This window comes from Haliaeetus albicilla, chromosome 16 (genome assembly GCF_947461875.1).
Source record: "Haliaeetus albicilla chromosome 16, bHalAlb1.1, whole genome shotgun sequence".
Lineage (NCBI taxonomy): Eukaryota > Metazoa > Chordata > Aves > Accipitriformes > Accipitridae > Haliaeetus > Haliaeetus albicilla.
The window spans coordinates 12,833,169-12,852,690 of record NC_091498.1 but is presented as its reverse complement, the minus strand read 5'-3'; the positions used below and the strand labels follow the sequence as shown (position 1 = coordinate 12,852,690).

The following is a 19,522-nucleotide window of genomic DNA, read 5'->3' as shown; positions in this document are numbered from 1 at the left end:
TTTATTCTTTTTTCTTTCTCTCCTTGTTTTTCCAAGGAAATGGTTATTCATGCTGCATGTCACTAATGTACAGGTGTTTTACTTTCTAGCCATTAGGAGAGGGGTTGAAGTTGTCTTCAACTTGGCATCTGAGGAAACGCTTCCTGGGTAGCCACCTCCACTTAAAAATCAGGCTGTGTGGATTTGCTTTGTAGATCCTGATATGATTGACATTAAAAGGTGGAGGTAGAGCGTAAGGATCATGTCTGTGTGGCTTTTCATCATGTGCAAGAGCCATGGTAGGGGGACATGATGTGTAGGAAGCACATCACACTGAAGCAGTGCAATCACTGGTACACTTAAAAGTTTGCAAAAACCCAGGAGTGTGAGAAGGCTGCCCTGCTCCCAGGCTAGTTAATTTGGCTTCTGTAGAAGACGATGGCATTTGTTGGATGTCATGGCCAGTGTGGAACGAATGCATTGGCTTAGCTTGCTACGAGGAAGTGTTACTCTATTTTCTGCAAAATCTGAACATGGCAGTTGGAGGGGGGGAAAATGTGTTGGGCTGCCCAGCCCTGCCCCGCAAAGGCTGTCTGTTTTCTTGCTGCAATTTCCTGCATGATGGAAATGTGTCCTCTGAGCAGAGGATGTGGAGCCAAGGATTCCCATGTCCTGGTCCCAGCTGTACTGGTCCCAGAAGTCCTAGATGCAGTTTTGCTTTCTAATCTGAGGGAAGTCCCCCTAAACCTATGTCTTTCCGTGTCTAATTTAGGGGTTCTTTAATAGTTTGGGGATGGAGGGGAGTCCATCCTGAGGAACAGAGGATTGAGTTGCCTTTCTTTAGGTGTGTTGAGCCCTAATAGCTCCTGTCAACTTGTGTTCAAACCTCCTGAAAATGAACCCTGCCAGGTCTTCAGAACCTAGTGGGAGTACAGGCTTCTCTGTCTGCTTCACTTTGGAAAACAGAGCTTTGGGACAAGTTGTTTAAATCTCTACAGCAAGCATAAATGCAAAAGGTATACCCTAGTATTTGTGTTTGTCCTTGCAAAGGTATTTATAGGCTATTAACAAGTCTCAAGCGAAGCTCTTCCAGAGGGCTTGGAGCTCAGTATGCTTCAGTGCAGGCAGGGAGAGCTTGTGGTCATCCACTGGAGGACTTCTTGAGCCATAAGATTTAAAGGGAGGAGAATATTCTGGAGCATTAATCTGATGGTGCAAAACCCAGTACGCTCAGAAGAAACTGGCCCTCCCCTCACCCCATTTCCCCCAGGGCAGCTTGAAAGCTGCCTCCCAGCCGCTGTGTTGCACTAATGCTGGTGTCCATGGCCCACAGCAGCCGGCCAGGCCACGCAGACCTTTCATTGTACAGGCACAATACAGGGATTTGCTGTTTGTTGCTCCTGACAAAAGGCCACTCCAGTGGGTGCTGGGGAGCCAATGCTTGTTTACACCCCAGATCCCCCAGCAAGCGTTGCCACGGTGCTTGGAGGGGAATTTCTGCATGCTGCAGCTTGTGGTGGACAAAAAGCCACTTCAACGGTGGCTGTTCTGAGGGTGACACCCAGTGGTGATAGACAAGGGAAGCCACTTAACTCCAAGGGTTGCTCTAGAGCTGACTGACTTCTGTGCAGCCAGTTGCTTTCAACCAACCTCCAGGTCTTTCTATGGCTCTGCCTTTTCTGGGCTGCCTGGTAAGCAAACTGCTCTGCTTTTGGTGATGGTGGGGCAGGGACACTAGCAAGAAGGTGGGGCAGGGGGCTTTTGCTTCTCAGTATCACAAAGTATTTGCAAGGAGTTGGGACTGGTTATTAATCCAACTCGTACTCCTTTGTTGAAGGTCTGATCTGCATCCTTCTGGATTTGTAGGAGTGCATCCTTGGATGAGAGAAGAGGATGCATGTATGCATGGTGGGAAGTGGTAGTAAAGCTAAAGAAATTACAAAAAACATATTGCAAATGGAGTAGAAACACTTCAGGGGATGTTTTCAAAAGCCTAAGGTGTCGGGAGGCAAAAATCCTATGAATTTCCAGTGGTGTTTCACGTTTCTAAACCCTTTTGATGCATTGAGAGTTCTCCTTCATCAGTCCTTGGTTTTGAGCAGGAGTTACAATGCATTCCTGAAAGATCCAGTTAACGGTTCCTTTATTCTCATTCTCCAATGGCCTTTTCCTCTTTTCCTTGCTCAGGGGCTGCAGTGAACCTGACTCTAGTGACCCCAGAAAAGGCTATAAAACTGGCAGCCAATGACTTCTTCCGGCATCACCTCTCCAAAGACGGGTGAGTAAGAGGTGCAGACATTTTGCATTCAACTTAAACAACACCAGCTCTTGGGACAAGACTGGCGAGACATCAGGACAAAGGTGGAATGGGGCGATGTGACGACTGAAATAGGAGTTGACCTTGAACAGCTCAGCGGGTGATTACATTTGGGCTAAGGATGTAATGTCTAAAATGGGAAGTGAAAAGCACTCCACTGGATGACTGCTTTTTGTTCAAGCTTCTAAAAATAGTCGCAGATCTAATCCAAGGTTAGCAGATCCAGAATTTATAGGCAGAATATTTGAGAGGAACCCAATGGCACTGATCACTGCTCAAACAGCTGCTGGGAGGACCCTTGTCCTCAGCATCCTATTGGATGCTGTTATGCTCTTTCTGGCTTGAATAGATGGCAAGTCAAGTTCTGTAGACCCCAAACTTAGCATCCCTCTTGTCCTTGTGTAGCTTGAAAATAGTTTTAGAGAGGTGGTGAATCTGAATTGATAAAGGGCACTTGCAGTGTTGCCCAGCAGCTGACCTCCAAATAAATGCTGAAGGAATAAAATTACCTGTTCAGCTTGCAAGTGGGTGTTGGTTCATGTGAATTAAATGTGAGTAAAAGATGCTAGCTAAGTAGTTGAGACAGGCTGGACCCTGAATATTTAATGCTGTTTTCACCAAGATATTTCCCTTGCAATTTGGAGAACACTTGTGTCTCCCTTCAGACTGAGACCTTTCTCCAGAGACAGCCAGTGAAGGGCACTGTCTTCAGTCCTCAGTGACAGTAGTTAGAAAACACCCTGCTTGGGATATGATCCTGATTATTCCCATCAGCACTGATGGGGTGGAGCCTCACTGAAGATGCAAAGCTCTGCCACAATTACTTGGTTTAATGACTTCCTATAATGTACCACGTCAGTCTTGGCTGCTGCAGATCAGTGGCTCAACAACTTCCATGGAGATTGTGGACTGACACAGGTTGAGGATCTCGTGTTTTCATGTACCTAATTTTTTTGTTCTGGAGTCTTCTTTTGAAGTAGCAGCTAACATATGTCTGTGTGACTCATCGGCTAGCAGCTGTTTGTGATTTTCTGTCTCTTCAAATAATGTCTCTTCTGTGCTCTGCTCAGACAGTGGGAGGTAATGATGTCCTCATTGCTCCTCACTTCTACCAAGCAGTGGGTCTGATCCCTGCAGCAGATGACACGGTGGGCCCTGGCGTACTGCAGTAGACAGGAGCACAGTTAGCTCTTTGCCAGCACCTACAAAGCGAGGTCTTAGCAGGTTGTACAGGGAAGACAAAAGGGTGCCAAGCTGCCATACCTTGTACCACCAGTGAGAGAGTGGCCCATGGAAGAAATCAGACCAGCATTGCAACATATTTGGTGTTCTGTGAGAGCAATCACTGCTGTGATGTTTCAGCCATTAAAACATGACATGTCTGTCAGTACCATGTCCTGTACCATGAGAGGTAAAGACTTCCTCATGGGAAAAATATGTGTGTCTGCCTCTCAGTGCTGGTGTTTGGGTAAGTGGGATGCAGCCGTTTTCACAAGCAGCTGAGGTTTTTACCCAGACCTCTTCTACTTTGACTTCTGGGTTCCTGGCTGATCCACACATGACGTAGATGATGTGCTGTGCTTGATTCAGAATAAAGGAGCTAGAGAGTTTTGCCAAGGGTAAGACACCATGTTATCCTAAAACATATGTGCTAATGGGACTGGCACTACAGTGACCTGGAGGAGAAGCATGATGCCACTCAGGTAGTGGGGAGCCTTTGTGTCTCGACATGAAACATTCTTAACTCCTTTAGAGAAAAGAAAGCTTGGGCCACAGTTAGGTGACAAGAGCTAGGCAGCACATGGAGTCGGGGCCACTCATCTCATTCAACCACCAAGGCTTGGATGAATGAAATCTGGTCAGCTCTGCTCGTGACAATAGCCAGCATGAGCTGGACAGAGAGGCAGAGCCTTGATACTGCTGTGATAGATGGTTTAAGGTGTTTCTAACTAGAAACGTCACTCCAAGATACGATGGGAAAGAAAAGGCCTTGCAGGCTGGCTGTGGGTGGTAGACTATGAACCTGGGATCTAGCTGGAAGGTCTGGTGCATGCTGTGACCTTGCTTGGGGAGCAGGGGGTGATGGAAAAGGCCATTACATTACCAGTGAGGATAAGCACCCTTAGAAACTGCAGGGCAGCTGCTTATCATGGGATCCTTGTCCTCCATGCTAGGGAAATCCCAGGCCTGGGGGTGGAGTATGTAACCTGCCAGAGGCGTTGTGCCTGGCTGTGCTGCAGTGGTTGCATGTTACCTTGCCTTTGGCAGGTCACAGGATCTTTTCCCACGTGTAGCACGTGTGGCAAATAGGAGTGATGGCAAGGAGCCATTTCAGTGAATCATGAAGCTGTGTCCCCCAAGGGTTTGCCTTGCTCTTGCTCCCTCTTGCTGAGCTGTTGGCAGTCTGCAGGTTTCTCCCTTAAGATGCTTCTGTCCCCTCCTCCCCAGCTGTCTTTGTAAGACAGGGCAGGATTAGCAGTGCTGGAATCCAAATACCTCTCCTACCCAGGGCAAAACAGGGTACATACCTACTAGCACATAGCAAGGCTGGGCCACCTATTCACAACTCCAGTCAAAGCCTAGCTATGAACAACAAAATAGCCCGGGATTAGAAAGGTGAAAATTCAAGCTGCCTGGCATATCGATGTGATTTCATTTCTAGATATGTAATTGCAACAGTCAGGGTGTTATATGGTCTAAAGCACAGCTGAGGGAGTTAGGCTCAGTGTAAGGCTGGGGCCTGTTTTTTCATGGTGAGCCACCAAGATCTTGGTTCAGCTCCACCAACATCCTTTTTGCACAAGCCAGACTGTCTGCTATACATTCATAGTATGCTGTGCTCTTAGGCAAGCATCCCAAAGGATGCTCTCGTGCTTTTCTGACTCAGAGCTGCAAAAGTCTTCTAGACCTGTTTGACATTGAATGCCTTTGTTGCTAAGCTTCTAGCACTTGTCTTGCTTGAAATGTGTTGCATGAATTGGAGATCCTTGTCTGATAAAATGTGCATGTTCTGTCAGTATTTGCTGATTAAAATACGCTAAGTGTGTCCTCCATGTGCAAGTGGAAGAAGCGTGTGTGGACCAGAGAGAGTGTGGCAAACCCAGCATGACCCAAAATAGCTTCAAGTTACACAACAACTTTTAGTGTGCATTAATATATATATTTTTTTAATCCTTTGAAAAAACTTACTGTTGAAATGAACTTGCTTTTAAACTGCTAGGAAAAAAGGTGGCATAAAGCTTGTTTTTGTAAGGCCAGACTGAAAACACCACCTGTGGTGTAGGAAGCTCCTGGCTGCAAATTGCTGGAAGAGTATTTTGAGGATGTATCACTGCAGGTTTGTGCTAGACTCCCTTTTCCCTGGCCATATTCTTGGATGCTGCTGGAGGTGGAGTATTGGGGCAGCAAGACCTCACGTGGGACCTTGTGCCCTTGTTGGTGCACGCATCTCCCTGAGGCTGGAGATGTCTTTTCCTGCAGCCCTCTCCACCCTGGGGCTAGCTCAGCAGGGCACTCCTGCCCATACAATGCTTTTCCCCTCCTTTTGGTGCAGGAAGGATGTGTGCTCACAGGACAGCAGGACTTGATTTTTGCTTCTTTGCCTGTTTCTATTTTGCTGTTGAGACCGTTATGACAGCCTACTGCTACAGCTTCTTGTTTCACAAGGGAACAAAACTGTGGTGGTCCTCCCAGGCTGTCCTGGTCATGTAGGAATAAGGGAGGCCTGCGTGAGTTGTGTGAGTGCTGGAAATCCCCTTGCTATGCCGTGGAGGAAAGGAAGAAAACCAAGATACTGGAAAACCTCAAGGGCACCCCATGACCTTGATTGAGAAAGGCAATAAGGGTCAAACATTGTCCTGTGATGATTTTGGCCTGAGGGCCTCTGCACTTCCCAGGGGAAGTAGAAGAGGTGACCCACAGAAGAGTCTTCAGGCAGGTCCTTGTTCCTGTGGCACTCTGTGCTGGCTGGACCACATGGCTGGGGAATGCAGGACACAAGAGAGAAGGGAAACTTCCAACCTTCAGGCTGCTGGAAACAGATGGGATTTTTATTTTTTTTTTCTCTGGATTTCTGAAGCTGGATGTGTTGAGAGACCCATAATCTCACAGCTGCCGTTAAAATAGCTTCATTGTCCAGAGCAGAGGATGTGAGGGAGGAGTCACTAGGGCTAAGTGAAGCACTTGAGTATGAAGCTAAGAAAGCAATTTAACTTGGTAGTACACCAGCATGCATTTAAAGTACATTGTTGATTTTTGGGCGTTCAGTGAGTGAGGCCTCTTTGATAGATGTAAGTATTGCCTACTTTTTATGTCCTCTGTGAATTTGGGTGTTAAACACTTCATTAAAAAACAGTGCCTTTAAAGTGTCCAAGGTTTCATGTTTATCTCCAGAGTGTTGAGTGCCAGACAGCTGTTGTGTTTGGCATGTGTTTGCCAGGTTTTGTTGTTCATTTTTCAGTTCTTAGTTAAATAGTCTGCCTGGCTGTGGTAAAAAGTGTCTCATGGCTTCTTATAAAAGTGATTTCTTGCTCATAAAAACTTGCCAGTGTCCCTAGATGAGTTTCCTGCTGCTCTTCTCCAAGGTGTGTTATTCCCTTACGTCTTCTGTCCTCTTTAATCTTGACCTTTGTTTTGTTTGCTGTTCTGGAGCAGAGGCTGGCAGTCTGCTGACTTAGCAGCTCGGAATCCTAGGAAGACCAGCACGATTGTGTTAATTGTGTCTTTGCTGATGCCAGCAAGTTTTCTTCCTTTCTGCTTTCCCCTGCCTTGTAGCTTTGCTCAGAGAAAAGAAATAGCCAACTGTAATCCTGAGACAAGCAAGGCACTTTTCCTTCTCTCCCATGCAGGTGGGGAGACTGGAGTTTGTTCTCCATTGCCTTCCCAGCTGATATGTCTCCCCAGGGCTCCTTCCTTCATCTGCTTCTCTTTCAGGCTGTCCTAAAATACTCGGACCATCTTTTCTGTGGCATCTGGTTAAGTAGCCATTGCACAGCCTGGTTGATCCTTGAGCTGCAAAATGCTCATAGACTGTAAAGTGAGGCTTTTGATTTAGGAAGGAGGGATGCTGCTAGTCCTGGTGCTGAGCTGCTGTGTCACCTTGTACACACCATGCTTTGGTCTTTCTCTGGGCTGGAACCCTTGTGGGCCAAGGCAGCCTCTCCTGTAGTTACCCACTGGATGTCTAAACACTTCTTTAATGCAGATAAGCCTCATCCAACCCACTGGGACTTGTAGGTGGGGGAATCCAGCCCTTCCCCTAGAGAAAGAGCCAGTTAAGAGCTGATAATCTCACTGTGCCTATTCAGGGATAGCTATTATTTAGCACACAGAGGCTCAGGGAATTACAGTGGGTTGAGGTTGTAGACATCAAAGGTCAGCCAGCAAGTAAATGCACTTTCAACTGTTAATCTAGAGGGAGCTAGAGATGGGCTGTTTAATCACAGAATACACCCATGAGAGGAGTATTGCCTTTGTCTCCATTCCAGGCGCATGTCTTGGGACAAAACATGGGTTGTGTCTGTGTTCAACATGCCCAGACACGTTGCCGTGTTCATTGTTCACTTCCACAGACGTTCGTATTGGAACAGAACACTTGGGATCTCCCGCCAGGGCAAACCTGATATAATGGGTGCAGGCAGAGTCACCTTCCTCTTGACTTAGTCCAAACACGCAACACAGAGCTCCTGCAGCCAGAGGTAGGTTGTACCATACAACCTACAGAGTAACGTCTGCCAGAGCAACATTTAATCTGGTGGCGTTCCTTTGAGGTGGATCTGTCCACCTGCTTTGCTTTGCTTGTCTGAGGCATTTCTGAGCTGGCACCAGAAGTGAGAGGGAGCTTGTGATATGAACTTTCTTGCTTTTACATTTCCCAGCATCACAGCTCCAGCTTTTCTGAAGTGTGATTGCAATAGCTTGTTGTTCCCTCTTGGAAGATCAGGGGTTGGGGTTAAAGGGACTGACTGGCGGTTTGTGTGCATGTCCCTGCGTGGCTGTGGCAGACAAGTTGCCCTCCCTTTGAAGGACAGCTCCTGTGTGTTGGTCCTCTAATCCATATCAAAGACCCACTTTTGTTTGAAAGCAGCTGACTTTCTCTGGTTTGAAACTCTCAGGGAGCTTTTGACAATCCGTTGGGTTGTCAGAACAGAGGCAGAGATTATTTTATGAGTGAGGAAGATGATGTCCAAGCTGGGGACAGTAGCCTCTTGGGTAGCAAACAGAAACATATAGCTTTGTATGGATGCTTCCTTAGGTCAAAGATTCCCTGTCTTTGGAAATCTGGTCATCCTTATGCCAGAATGGCTGGTTTTGGTCCCTGCCTAAGCACAGTCAACTCCTACATGGTCAAGATTTTTCAGAACCTTGAAAAAAATCTTACTCTGCTTCCATGTGACATCGATATACCAATGCTTTCAGAGATCCTAACTTTGGACTGGTGTGTTGCCCTTGAAAAGCCCTCCATTAACTTCTCATTCCTGCTTTTTGACTTTCTCATTTTTCAGTTCTAGATTGAAACTCTAATTTAGATGCAGCATGAGTCTTCTCCCCTTCCCATTTGACATTGTTGATTTGTCACTAATTAATTGCATGTCAGTTAAAGTGGAATGACTGATTCTGCCAGTGCAGAATTTGGGGCTATTGTGTATATGTTATATTTAACACCCTCTTGCTGTGATAAAAGATGGTTTCTGCATTTGTAGGACCAGATCCTTGCTGGTGTTGCAGCTTTTGAAGTTATTTGAGGTGTGCCAATTTTTAAACCACTGAGGATAATGCCTGTGGTGCCTTGAATATTTAAACTCCTTTGTCGTCTAGAGATGAACCGTTTTCAAACTTCCTTTACGTGCAGACTGGTGAGGTTTTGCAAAGGGAGTTTGACCCTTGTATGGCAAATTTTAAACCTCCTGACAAAAGATTTGCTTATCTTAAGCTATTTTTTCTTGGACTGCCCCCAGTTCCCAGGATATGCAAACCAAAAGCTGAAAGCCCTTGTTCTAGATGCTTTTGATGTACCTGTTTGACATCTCTAAAATACACCCATGCACATAAATCCTTCACTGGGTCACACTGGCATAGCTCTATGGAGTTCAGTCAAGCCAGGTTGGCTTTTGTTGCCTGGGATAATGGTCCACAAATGAACATGTAGGGCAAATCTTCCTGATCTTTTGAACTGGGTATCAAAGCGGTTGCCCTGGATGAAAGCCAGGAGACAAGTACTCCAGGGGTGCTCCAGGGCTCTTGCTAAAGTGTGAGATGCTCTGCTGTGCCATAGAGAGGGACTGGCAGCCAGCTCCTTTGGGTGGTTTGCTTCCTCTTACAGCTGGACTAGGGATTGTACAGCCTTGCTGCTGGCTGTATCGAGCTGCACAGAGACTGGTGTCCAAGGCTTCAGGCCGCCCAAGAGGCACAAGTTGGCCACCTCCAGGTGTCACTGCCAGGGGGGACCTCTGGATTTGCACACCCTGATACCTGTGTACCTCCTGGAAAGCTTGCTGCACACACTTAAGCACCTGTGTGGGTAACTCCATGGGAGGGACTGTTCTTCGCAGCTTCTCATCTGTGGGGGAATTGGGAAAGGGGAGACTGTGAAATGTTCCTCCCTTCAGCCTCACAGGAGAGCTCTATATTTAGTTGCTGGTAATCTCCATTGTGGCTCTGTGCCTCTAATCCCCTGCTCTGATGTCCTCCCTGGAGAAGATGAGGGGTGGAGAAAACAGCCCAGCTGACATGGTGGGCCAGCAGGATTACAGCGCATCTCCCCTCCCTTTCCTTTAGGGTTGGCATTGAAGCTTCTTTGCTGGTCTGCAGTGCCACAGCTGTGCTGTATGTGCTTGCATATGAAACCCCCAGTAAGGGAGCGTGGCTTGTTTTTGCAAGGGAATAGGGTGTATCATTGTGGGACTGCTTTTGCCATAGTGTGGGGATTCGCCTTGAGTAGGTTAAGATGAGGTATCGCTGCAGGAGTGGGGCTGGGGGGAGTAAAAATAGTACTTGCATTTAAAACAGAAAAAAGAAGAGGCTGTTTCCCTCTGGCTGTGTGATTTATAGTTGCCTTTCTCTGCCCCCCCCCCCCCCCCCCATTTAGATAAGAGCAGATCAGAGGCACTTCTTTTTTTTAATCCAGTCAGTGTTTTCTGGTGCCAAGGGGTGAGGTTTTTACAGGGCAAAAACTCATCAGTTTCTGAAAACTGAGGCTTTCTGAGCATTTGCATCCTAAGTACGTGATTTTCATCTTAGCTAAGCTGTTTCATGGCTTTGTGGTGGAGGGAGCTGTGAAATGCTGCATTTTGTTAGTCAAGAACATATCACTGATAATCCTTGTTCTCCCATGCAGAAGATGCACAAAGCTGCAGTGCTGCGGGTCCATCCCATCCCTTGTCCCTCAGGCAGGACCAGTTTAGTGCAAAGGCTACTTTTTCAGGTTTGGAAAGGCTGGTGAGGTGAAGAAGCTCCTAACCAGGGGTAACAGGGGGACTGCCTCCCTGACTCTCATGTTCACTGTTTGTTTATTTTGCTTTTGTGGGAGAACTCCAAAGCCGCAACTCGAATATTTCCCCCCCCTTGCTCCTTGCCCTTTGGTTTCTGTTTGTTTGTTTGTGGGGATGTTGACAGTATTTAAAGGACTAGGCTGGCAAATGGAAAGCTGCTTATCCCCCTTAATGCTCAGGTCCTCTGCTGCCCTCTGAAGCGATACCCTTTCTGAAAGCTGTGCCCCGACCAGGGGCAACACCGGGCTGGAAGAGAGCTGCAGCTCTCTGTCTGGGGATGGAGAGGGTCGTGTGCTCCCATCTGGGTCTATTCTGGCCGGCCTTGTGGCATTTTCTGAATATTCTGTTTCTGGGCCCAAAATGGGCCTTTTCCTCCAGATCAGGTGATGCCAGCAGAAATGCCGAGCCTGGGCTATGCTGAACTGTCAAGCCAAGCAGGTTCCCCTGTCCCTGGGGGCTGCTTCTCCTGTAACCCCCAGGGTCAGAGGTGTGCCCTGAGCCCCTGCACCCAGCTGCCCCAGTGTTACTCCAGGCCACATCCTCCGACTGACTCTTTCTCTCTTTTCTTTGGGCAGGAAAAAGCTGACACTGCTGCGGGAGATGCTGGCGGGCTGCGGCGCGGGTACCTGCCAGGTGATTGTCACCACTCCCATGGAGATGCTTAAAATCCAGCTGCAGGATGCAGGGCGAATTGGTATGTGGGCTTCTCTTCCCTGTGCACTGAGCAGGCAGTGGGGAAAGAGCTGGGACTGGGCTGTCAAGGCAGAGGGGGAAGGAATGAGCAGAGAAAACTCTTCCTTCCCCCTGCTCTCTCAAGTCAGAGGTATCTCAGGCTGTAGCAGAAGTTTCTCCTCCTCTTCCCAGGTCACTTACCCCCACCCTTTGCTCACCTGGCTTTGCAGAGGCCCTTGCAGTTACAAAAGGTGATGATTTTTTTTTTTGCTTGAAGCAATAGGCTTGGCAAGTGAAACAGCAAATGCTGCTGGTGGATGGAGAGAGACAGGAGAGATAACAGGGTGGTCAGCTTGTGAACAATTAAAACTTGTTAGTTACTAGGTACCCAGGAAGGGATTAGCATCCTCCAGTGCTTTTCCTGTGGTCCTTCCTCTCTCTCTCTGTTTTCTGATTATTCTCTCTCTTCTACCCCCCTGGAGCACCTCCCCAACAGCTTCCCAAGGGGATGTGTCCTTTCCAAATGACTTGTCTCCCCTCTTACTCTCTCTTTTTTTCTTCCTGACAAAAGCAGCAGTTGTCTTGGCTGAAACAGTAAATAAGATTTCTCCTGGCACACTGGGTTTGGAAGAGGTTTGGCGTCAGGCTTTTGGGGCTGTGGGCAGGAGCTGGCAGGTAGAGGCAGGAGGGAGTGTGAGCCTTTTGGCTGAAACACTGTGGGGCATTTCTGGTGAGAATGGGGACCAGAGTCTGGCATGGAGACTCTGGGGGGGAAGAGCTGTTTGCTATCGCCTTAATCTGTTCCAGAGGTCAGCCCAGGGTATGGCCTCGTTCCTCAGGAGCCCTGCATGACACCATTAGATACCATGTTTGTGGTCCTTCCTGGAAAACGGGCCAATTTATCCTTTAATTTCTCCTTTGATGTGGCATTCCTGAAAAATCACAAATTTACTTTTTCTTTCGTCTCTTTGCCGTTTTTAATGCAGACCTTATCCTCTTTGTGCGTATTATTTTAAAATGTTTGAAGGAATTAAGCCATGATTTGAGGGTTCAGAAGAGGTTTTTGCTGCTGTGAACAGCCTGTTCTCTGTGTGGCAAGAGACCTGTGGTGTGCCCGTGGCAGCCTAAGGATTGCCAACAGGTTGATGTGCTCTCCATCTTGTGGCCAAAGAGCAGAAATGCATGAGTTTGAAAAGGATGGGAGAAACCAGGTTGCTTTTATAAATGTGACTGAGGAACTCCCCAGGTTAGTGATTGCTTTCAAGGGAAGGAAGCAAAGAACAGAACTGTTGAACCTCTCTCATTTGTGAATATCTTTAGTTTGTCCTAGCTGGGGCTCAGGGATGTAGCTGGAAGCAGGTACTGTCATCTGCCTGCTCACGGCAGCTCCTTTTCTCTGCACCACGGAGGTTGTGCAAGACAGGCTGCTCCTGCTTAGGTAAAACCAGTCAGTAGGAGAGCGCAGCAGACAGCGTTGTGGTATGGCAGCAGCCAGCTCCAAGAGTGGGACAAGCTGGGTTGTCTCAGGCTGAAGGAGATGGGCAGACTGGGAGCAAAAGCTTGCAGGGCACCTGGCTGGCCTTAGTCTGCATGTTTGGGTGCACCTGGAGGTCTGGCTCTTCCTCCTTGTCCCATGGCACCGGGCAGAAAGAGACTGCTGTTGAGCATCTTGCAGATCAGTGCTCTCTCCGCTTCTCCCCAGCGGCACAGAAGAAACTGATGGCAGCGCAGGCCCAGCTGTCCTCTTCCTCTGCGGTGGGGTCAGCCGAGCCAGCGGTGGAAAGGCGCACCACAGCAACACAGATAACAAGGGAGCTGCTGCGGAGCAAAGGCATTGCAGGACTCTACAAGGGCCTGGGAGCCACACTGCTAAGGTAGGATGGCGTGGGCTCGAGCACAGGGCACTGGTGTTTCCAGTCTTGAACCTAAAGCACCAGCCATCCAGGGAACAAGCCTGCAAAGGAGGTGTTGGCTTCAGGCGGTGTGGGTTTGATTTGGTTTGGTTTTCATGCACAGGTTTTGTGCATTAAAGAAGGGAAGGTCAGGGCTGCGAAGGAGGCTGCCTTTTTGTTCCTGGAAGATTTAATTCTGCTGCTTTCTGTGGAAGGTTTTTGTCTCCCCCATGGTCCATATTTTAACACTGTAGAGAAGTCCTTGTGAGCTAGCAAAGCAAAACCATCAGCCTGAGTCTCCAGAGTGTGAAACAGGTTCTGGCCCATGGAGCGTGTTGGATGCAAGGAGCAGTGCCCACCCTGACACTCTTTACCTGGGCTTTGCCAGAGTGACTCTCCTCTAGCTTTAGCAAAGGCAGAGCTAAAGCAATGCCCAGTGGGATGAGGGGCAGGGTGTGAACCTCTTGTAATTAGCAAAAGTGGACAAAATGATTGACCTCTGCATGTGCTGGGGTCTTTGGTTTGAGTGTTGGAAAATCAAGGGGAGGCCATTGACTCTGCAGGGCTGCATGCCTCCTGTGGGCCTGTTCTCCTTTGTGCAGTCAGTTTTGTCCCTGCTGAGTTTTGGCTCCTGGCTGCATTGCAGATCACAGAGCTGGGATATCTGTGTTGCGCTTGTGGCTGTGCTGCCAACGTGATGCTCACAGCCCTTCTTAGTTTGATGCTTAGTTTGTTGGTGTCCTGCTCTGACTTTGCTCATCCTTGTTCTTCTTTCTTCCCCTTCCTCCCTCCCCACCGCAGGGATGTCCCGTTCTCCATTGTGTACTTCCCACTGTTTGCAAACCTGAACAAGCTGGGCCAGAAAGACCCCAATGTCAAGGCTCCGTTCTACGTATCATTCCTCTCCGGATGTGTGGCTGGCAGTACAGCTGCGGTGGCTGTCAATCCTTGCGATGGTGAGTCCTGAGTAGCCTGTGCTGGTGGCCTGGTGCCAAGTGACATGAGTCAGAGGCCCATGAGTGAGCTGGGTGAGGAGGAGGGTGACCGTGCCAGCCTCTTCACAGCATGAGCGTGCGGGGAGGTGTACTGTAGGAGGGGAGCTCTGCTGTCTGAGCTGCCTCAGCTCAGATGATGTTTGCTTCAGCTGAGCTCTACCTTTGGCCACAGCTTACAGGAAGTTTTGCAGTACCTGCTAGGTAGGTCAGGAAGAGGGTGTCATTCATTTCAGTCATTCTTCGCAGGAATGGCTGCGAACGTGCTCCTGAAAAGGCACGTTTCTGTGTGGAGTGATAGTGTGCAGACCATTTACGTGCATACGGTCATGGACAACCAGGGGAAGCGTCGGATCTGTGTGGGGCCTTTTCTCCGGCTCCACAGCATCTGCCTTAAATACCACCTCAGTTTCTCTGCTGTAAAAAACACCAGAAAGCAACTCCTCCCTCTCCAACATTGCAGACTCTCCAAGTTGTGAAGAAGTGTAAGAGCAGCTTCGTATGTTTTAGATACTTCTTCCAGAAGGAGCTGAGTATTTGAAAATCAGTTCTCACTTTGCAGAAAGATATCTGAATTTGGAAGCGTTTAAAGCTTAAGTCAGCCTTGGAAACCTTGGTCACAGTGAGGGGAGGGGGTTGCCATTTGGGTGGCTGTGTTTTTTCTTTTATCCATTTGTAAAGGAATGGGTTTGTTTTTCCCTGTTTTCATAGAATCACAGAATTGTTTAGGTTGGAAAAGACCTTTAAGATCGAGTCCAACTGTCAACCCTGCCCACTAAACCATGTCCTGAAGTGCCTTCTCTATGCGCTTTTTGAATACCTCTAGGGATGGTGACTCAACCACTTCCCTGGGCAGCCTATTCCAATGTCTGACAACCCTTTCAGTAAAAAAATTTTTCCTAATATCCAACCTAAACCTCCCCTGCTGCAACTTGAGGCCATTTCCTCTCTTCCTCTCATCCTATCACCAGCCACCTGACAGAAGAGACCAGCACCCACCTCACTACAACCCCCCTTCAGGTAGTTGTAGAGCGGTAAGGTCTCCCCTCAGCCGCCTTTTCTCCAGGCTAAACAACCCCAGTTCCCTCAGCTGCTCCTCATAAGGCTTGTGCTCCAGGCTCCTCACCAGCTTTGTTGCCCTTCTCTGGACACGCTCCAGCACCTCTTTCTGTAGTGTCTTTCCTGTAGCGAGGGGCCCAAAACCGAACACAGTACTCGAGGTGCGGCCTCACCAGTGCCGAGTACAGGAGGATGATCCCTTCCCTACTCCTGCTGGCCACACCATTTCTGATACAGGCCAGGATGCCGTTGGCCTTCTTGGCCACCTGGGCACACTGCTGGCTCATATTCAGCTGGCTGTGAACCAGCACCCCCAGGTCTTTTTCTGCCGGGCAGCTTTCCAGCCACTCTTCCCCAAGCCTGTAGCATTGCATGGGGTTGTTGTGACCGAAGTGCAGGACCCAGTACTTGGCCTTGTTGAACCTCATACAGTCTTGCTGATAAATATATGAAAATGGTCTGTGCTCTTGGTGATCTCATTTTGACTGTGTTTCAAAGATATTACTCTCAGGATGGCTCTTGCCTGCTGAAGAGCATGCTGCATTCCTAGTGCTCACCACTGTCTCTTTTCTCTCTTTCTCTCCAGTGATCAAAACACGGCTGCAGTCCTTGCAGAGAGGTGTGAATGAGGACACCTACTCAGGAATCCTGGACTGCACCAAGTAAGACTCCTCGTGAAGCAGGCCACCACATCAGATGTACAGCATCTGCTGCTGCCCGCTGCCAGGCAGTCAGTGCAGCTTCTAGACCCAACCAGCAGCTTCTCTGTTTCAGGTTCCTGCTGAACCTGTGCTTTTGTCTATCTATCTATACAGATAGATATATAGATATATGACCAGATTTATATACTGTTCATATATATAGGTACATAAAAAGGAACTTCTTCCTATTTTGAGTAAGGTTAATATAGCATTTATATTCAAATGCTTCTGTCCAAACCCCAGCAGTCATAACACTTAAGATTTTATTTCTGCAAAGGGAGGCAATGCTCTGGTTGTCTCTCCCAAGGCCCTGTTGTCCAGAAATCCTACAGCATTAAGTCTCGTATCCCTCCTGGGACCACTCTGAACAGCGGCTGCAGGAACACTGTCTGAGTGGGCTGTCCCCAGTCGCACTCTTCTCTGACGCTTTGCTAAACTGTGGTCTGGCTGCTTCAAAACATGAAGGGAGTCTTGTGTATTGCTTGTGTATTGCTGTTGTAGCCAGAGTCGCTTGCCATCTGGCTGTGTCCCATACTGAGGGTGGAGCTGGCCCCAACTTTTGAGCGGGGGGGGACCTCTTGATGCAAGCATGGAGTTGTCTTAGCTTGATATCCAGACCCAGGCTCCTGCTCCTGGCCATTCGTAGGGATGGGGCATGTTCCTGCCTGGCTATTTGCAGAGCACATGGGGGATGGTGGATGATCTGCCATGGAGGCAGTGCCAGGTGACAGCGCTTGCCTGGGTTTAGTCTCTGGAGGGAGGCTGAAAGCCAGGGCCTGACCAGAGGCTCTCCTGGCGAGGTGGAGGGGTGGAATGGAAACTTACCTGTCTGTGCTGTTTCTCCCCAGGAAGATCTGGCAGAAGGAAGGGCCTATGGCCTTCCTGAAAGGGGCATACTGCCGAGCCCTGGTCATTGCTCCTCTCTTTGGCATCGCACAAGTTGTCTACTTCATCGGCATCGCGGAGTTCCTGCTGGACATGCTCCCCAAGCACCGAGCCTAGCCCCGGCACGCGTGTGTGTGCCCTCCCGCCCTCTGCAGCACTGAATTCATCTCCATGTTCATCATCCATGTCAACTGATGTCAGAGCAACAGCACAAAGAGTTCGCGCAGGGATGCCGAGGGGATGGGGTTTCCAGACGAGCAAACACAGGCAGGGGGAGAGTCCCTTTTCTGTCTCAGTCTGGAACCTGCCCCCTCCTGCTCCTTCCACGGACAATACCCAATTATGCATATCTTTTTTCTTTTTTTTTTTCCTTTCCTGTTTTTTTTTTTGGTTTTTAAATTGTCATTCTTAAGGACACTGGTAAGCACAGACTGGGCTTGCAGACGCAGAAGTCTCCTCCTAGCCTTGGGGAGGAAGAGGGATGGGAAGGAGATAACGTTGAAGCCTCATCCACCCCAGTCCCCCTCTTTCTTCCTGGAGTTGCCAGCTATCTGAGGAGGAGCTGGAGGGGCAGCTGTGTCCCCTCAGCCCCTCCTTGGCTCTGCTGCCCTGGGTCAAGAGCAGGCACTGCACAAAGAGGGTTCATCTCATCGCCGCTGGAGGCACGGCAGGCGGGATGCTGGATCTGGCAAGTTTCTGGCCTGGAAACCTTCACCCCTTCCGTCTCCCTTTCTCAAAAACAAGTTGGACTTGGATGACTTCTTGGAGGTCACAGGAAGGGAAAGGGGCTCACTACTATTGATTTTGTAATCGTTTTTATTTTAAAGCAAAGGGATGTCCCTCCTAACTAGGTGTCACAGGCACAGCCGGGTGAGGTGCAGAGATGAGATGTCTGCTCTGTAGGGAACATGTCTGTGGGATCACATGAATGTCTGAAGGTGCTTCACTGCTTGGCTACAGGCAGGGGAGGGAGAGGAACTTGGGATCAAGTTATTTTTGTTCAGGGTTTTGTTTGTTTGTTTGTTTGTTTTTTTTAATGCGGGGTTGTGGGGAGGGAAAGCCAAACAACAAGAAACCACTTACATTCCTTCAGCCTGCCCACCCTTGGGGTGATAAAGCAGTGGCCGCAGGTGTAGATTAGCTGATTAATTTTATTTTTCTAGCCTGGCCCCAGGTGCACGAAAGGAGGTGCCTGCTCCACTTCTGCGGTGCCCAACCTTGGGGAGCCGTGCTAGAAATGCCACGCCTGTGTGCTCACCTTGCAAGGTGAAAACACAAGGTCTGGTTGTGTTTTGGTGTTTGACTTGCGTGTGTTTGGAGCCAGCCGGTGTTGAAGAGGCAGCGGGTTCCCACACCCTGAGCAAGGAGGTGTTTGCGTGTACATGATTATGGGGTCAGGTGCTCTGGACCAGAAAAACTCGTCATCGCACTTGCTTCTGGGGTGGTGATCGTTGTTGGGTGGCAGAGGGCAAATCCACACCTACAACCTGCGCTCTCAAAGGGACACTGCCCCAACTAACATCACTTGTCAGAGGACTTCCTCATTCAGTACTCTCTTGGGCTGGGTAATTCATTTTAGTTTAAATGATCTTAAGTGTGAGATCTACTGACCCAACGTGATCTTCTCCATTATTTATTCCATTTGGTGCAATTCACCCAACTTTGGTGTTTAAATTAAACTGGTCGAATTAACTTTTCATTCCTTCTTCTTTTCGCTTTATTCTCCACACGCTTGCTTGGTGTTTGTGTTTCAAATGTATATTTAAATGAATTAAAAAAAAAATCCCTGTTTTTAATGTTTAAAAGAAAACCACCTCTGTTCCAACATTCTTGGGTTAGTTTTTTGCAAAACCTGTATGTTGGGGGTCTTCTTCCTTGATGCGTCCTTTTTCTCTTCAAAAAAGTTGTTCTGTGGCTGAGTTGTTATGTGTCACTTTGCACATGTGAATAATTTTCTTTATTTTTCTTAATGACTTATCCATGTATGTGGGAAGGAATCTGTGCAAAGATGGTGATAGATGTCTGTGCTTTGTTGTAGTGCTGTGATGCTGCTCTTGCTCTGGATTTCCCTTGGGTGGATTAAAAGAGATTTTTTTCCTTTTTTTTTTTTTGTAAGGTGCCCTGTTCGTTGCTGCTTTGTGATTTACTTGCTGATAAAAGTAGTGGGGTTTCTGCTTGCCCTTCCGCCTGCAAGGGTTGCCCCCTGAAGCTGGGGGACTGGCAGCTGCAGAGGGGTCCGTGGGGTGCAGGTTTGTATCGTGGGGTTGTGTTTGGAGGAAAATTTGGTGCAGTGAAGGGCTGAGGTTCAGGGAAAGGTCTCCTTGTCATTTTGGATGCTTCAAAAAACCTTGTTGTAAAACTGACTTTTCCTCCTGGAATCTCCAGCTCTTCTTCCACCATGTTGGAGCTGGTGACCTGAATGGGGCTGATTTTTAGCTGCTTGGACATGTCCCTGAGTCAGGAGGACCTGGGGAGGTGGCAGGAGACAGTGACTGTGGCCCCGCAGGAGCCCCCCAGGCAGGCAGGGTGCCACTGG

The 19,522-nt window shown here is 48.6% G+C and overlaps 1 protein-coding gene across 5 annotated transcripts in view; it reads left to right on the top strand.

Moving 5' to 3' along the window:
• The window catches only part of SLC25A22 (solute carrier family 25 member 22), a 53,100-nt gene extending 34,415 nt beyond the window's left edge, over positions 1-18,685 (top strand). For 3 of the 5 annotated variants that reach the window (XM_069803523.1, XM_069803525.1, XM_069803524.1), the window contains exons 5-10: positions 2,167-2,257; positions 11,361-11,479; positions 13,160-13,331; positions 14,151-14,305; positions 15,987-16,062; positions 16,950-18,685. In XM_069803523.1, the coding sequence (XP_069659624.1) occupies positions 2,167-2,257; positions 11,361-11,479; positions 13,160-13,331; positions 14,151-14,305; positions 15,987-16,062; positions 16,950-17,103 (767 nt within the window). In that variant the 3' untranslated portion in view covers positions 17,104-18,685. Of the gene's footprint in view, positions 1-2,166; positions 2,258-5,610; positions 5,634-10,714; positions 11,169-11,360; positions 11,480-13,159; positions 13,332-14,150; positions 14,306-15,986; positions 16,063-16,949 lie in introns of those variants that run through there. The other 2 variants (XM_069803527.1, XM_069803526.1) reach the window with 2 other exon arrangements.
• The last annotated feature ends 837 nt before the right edge of the window (positions 18,686-19,522 follow it).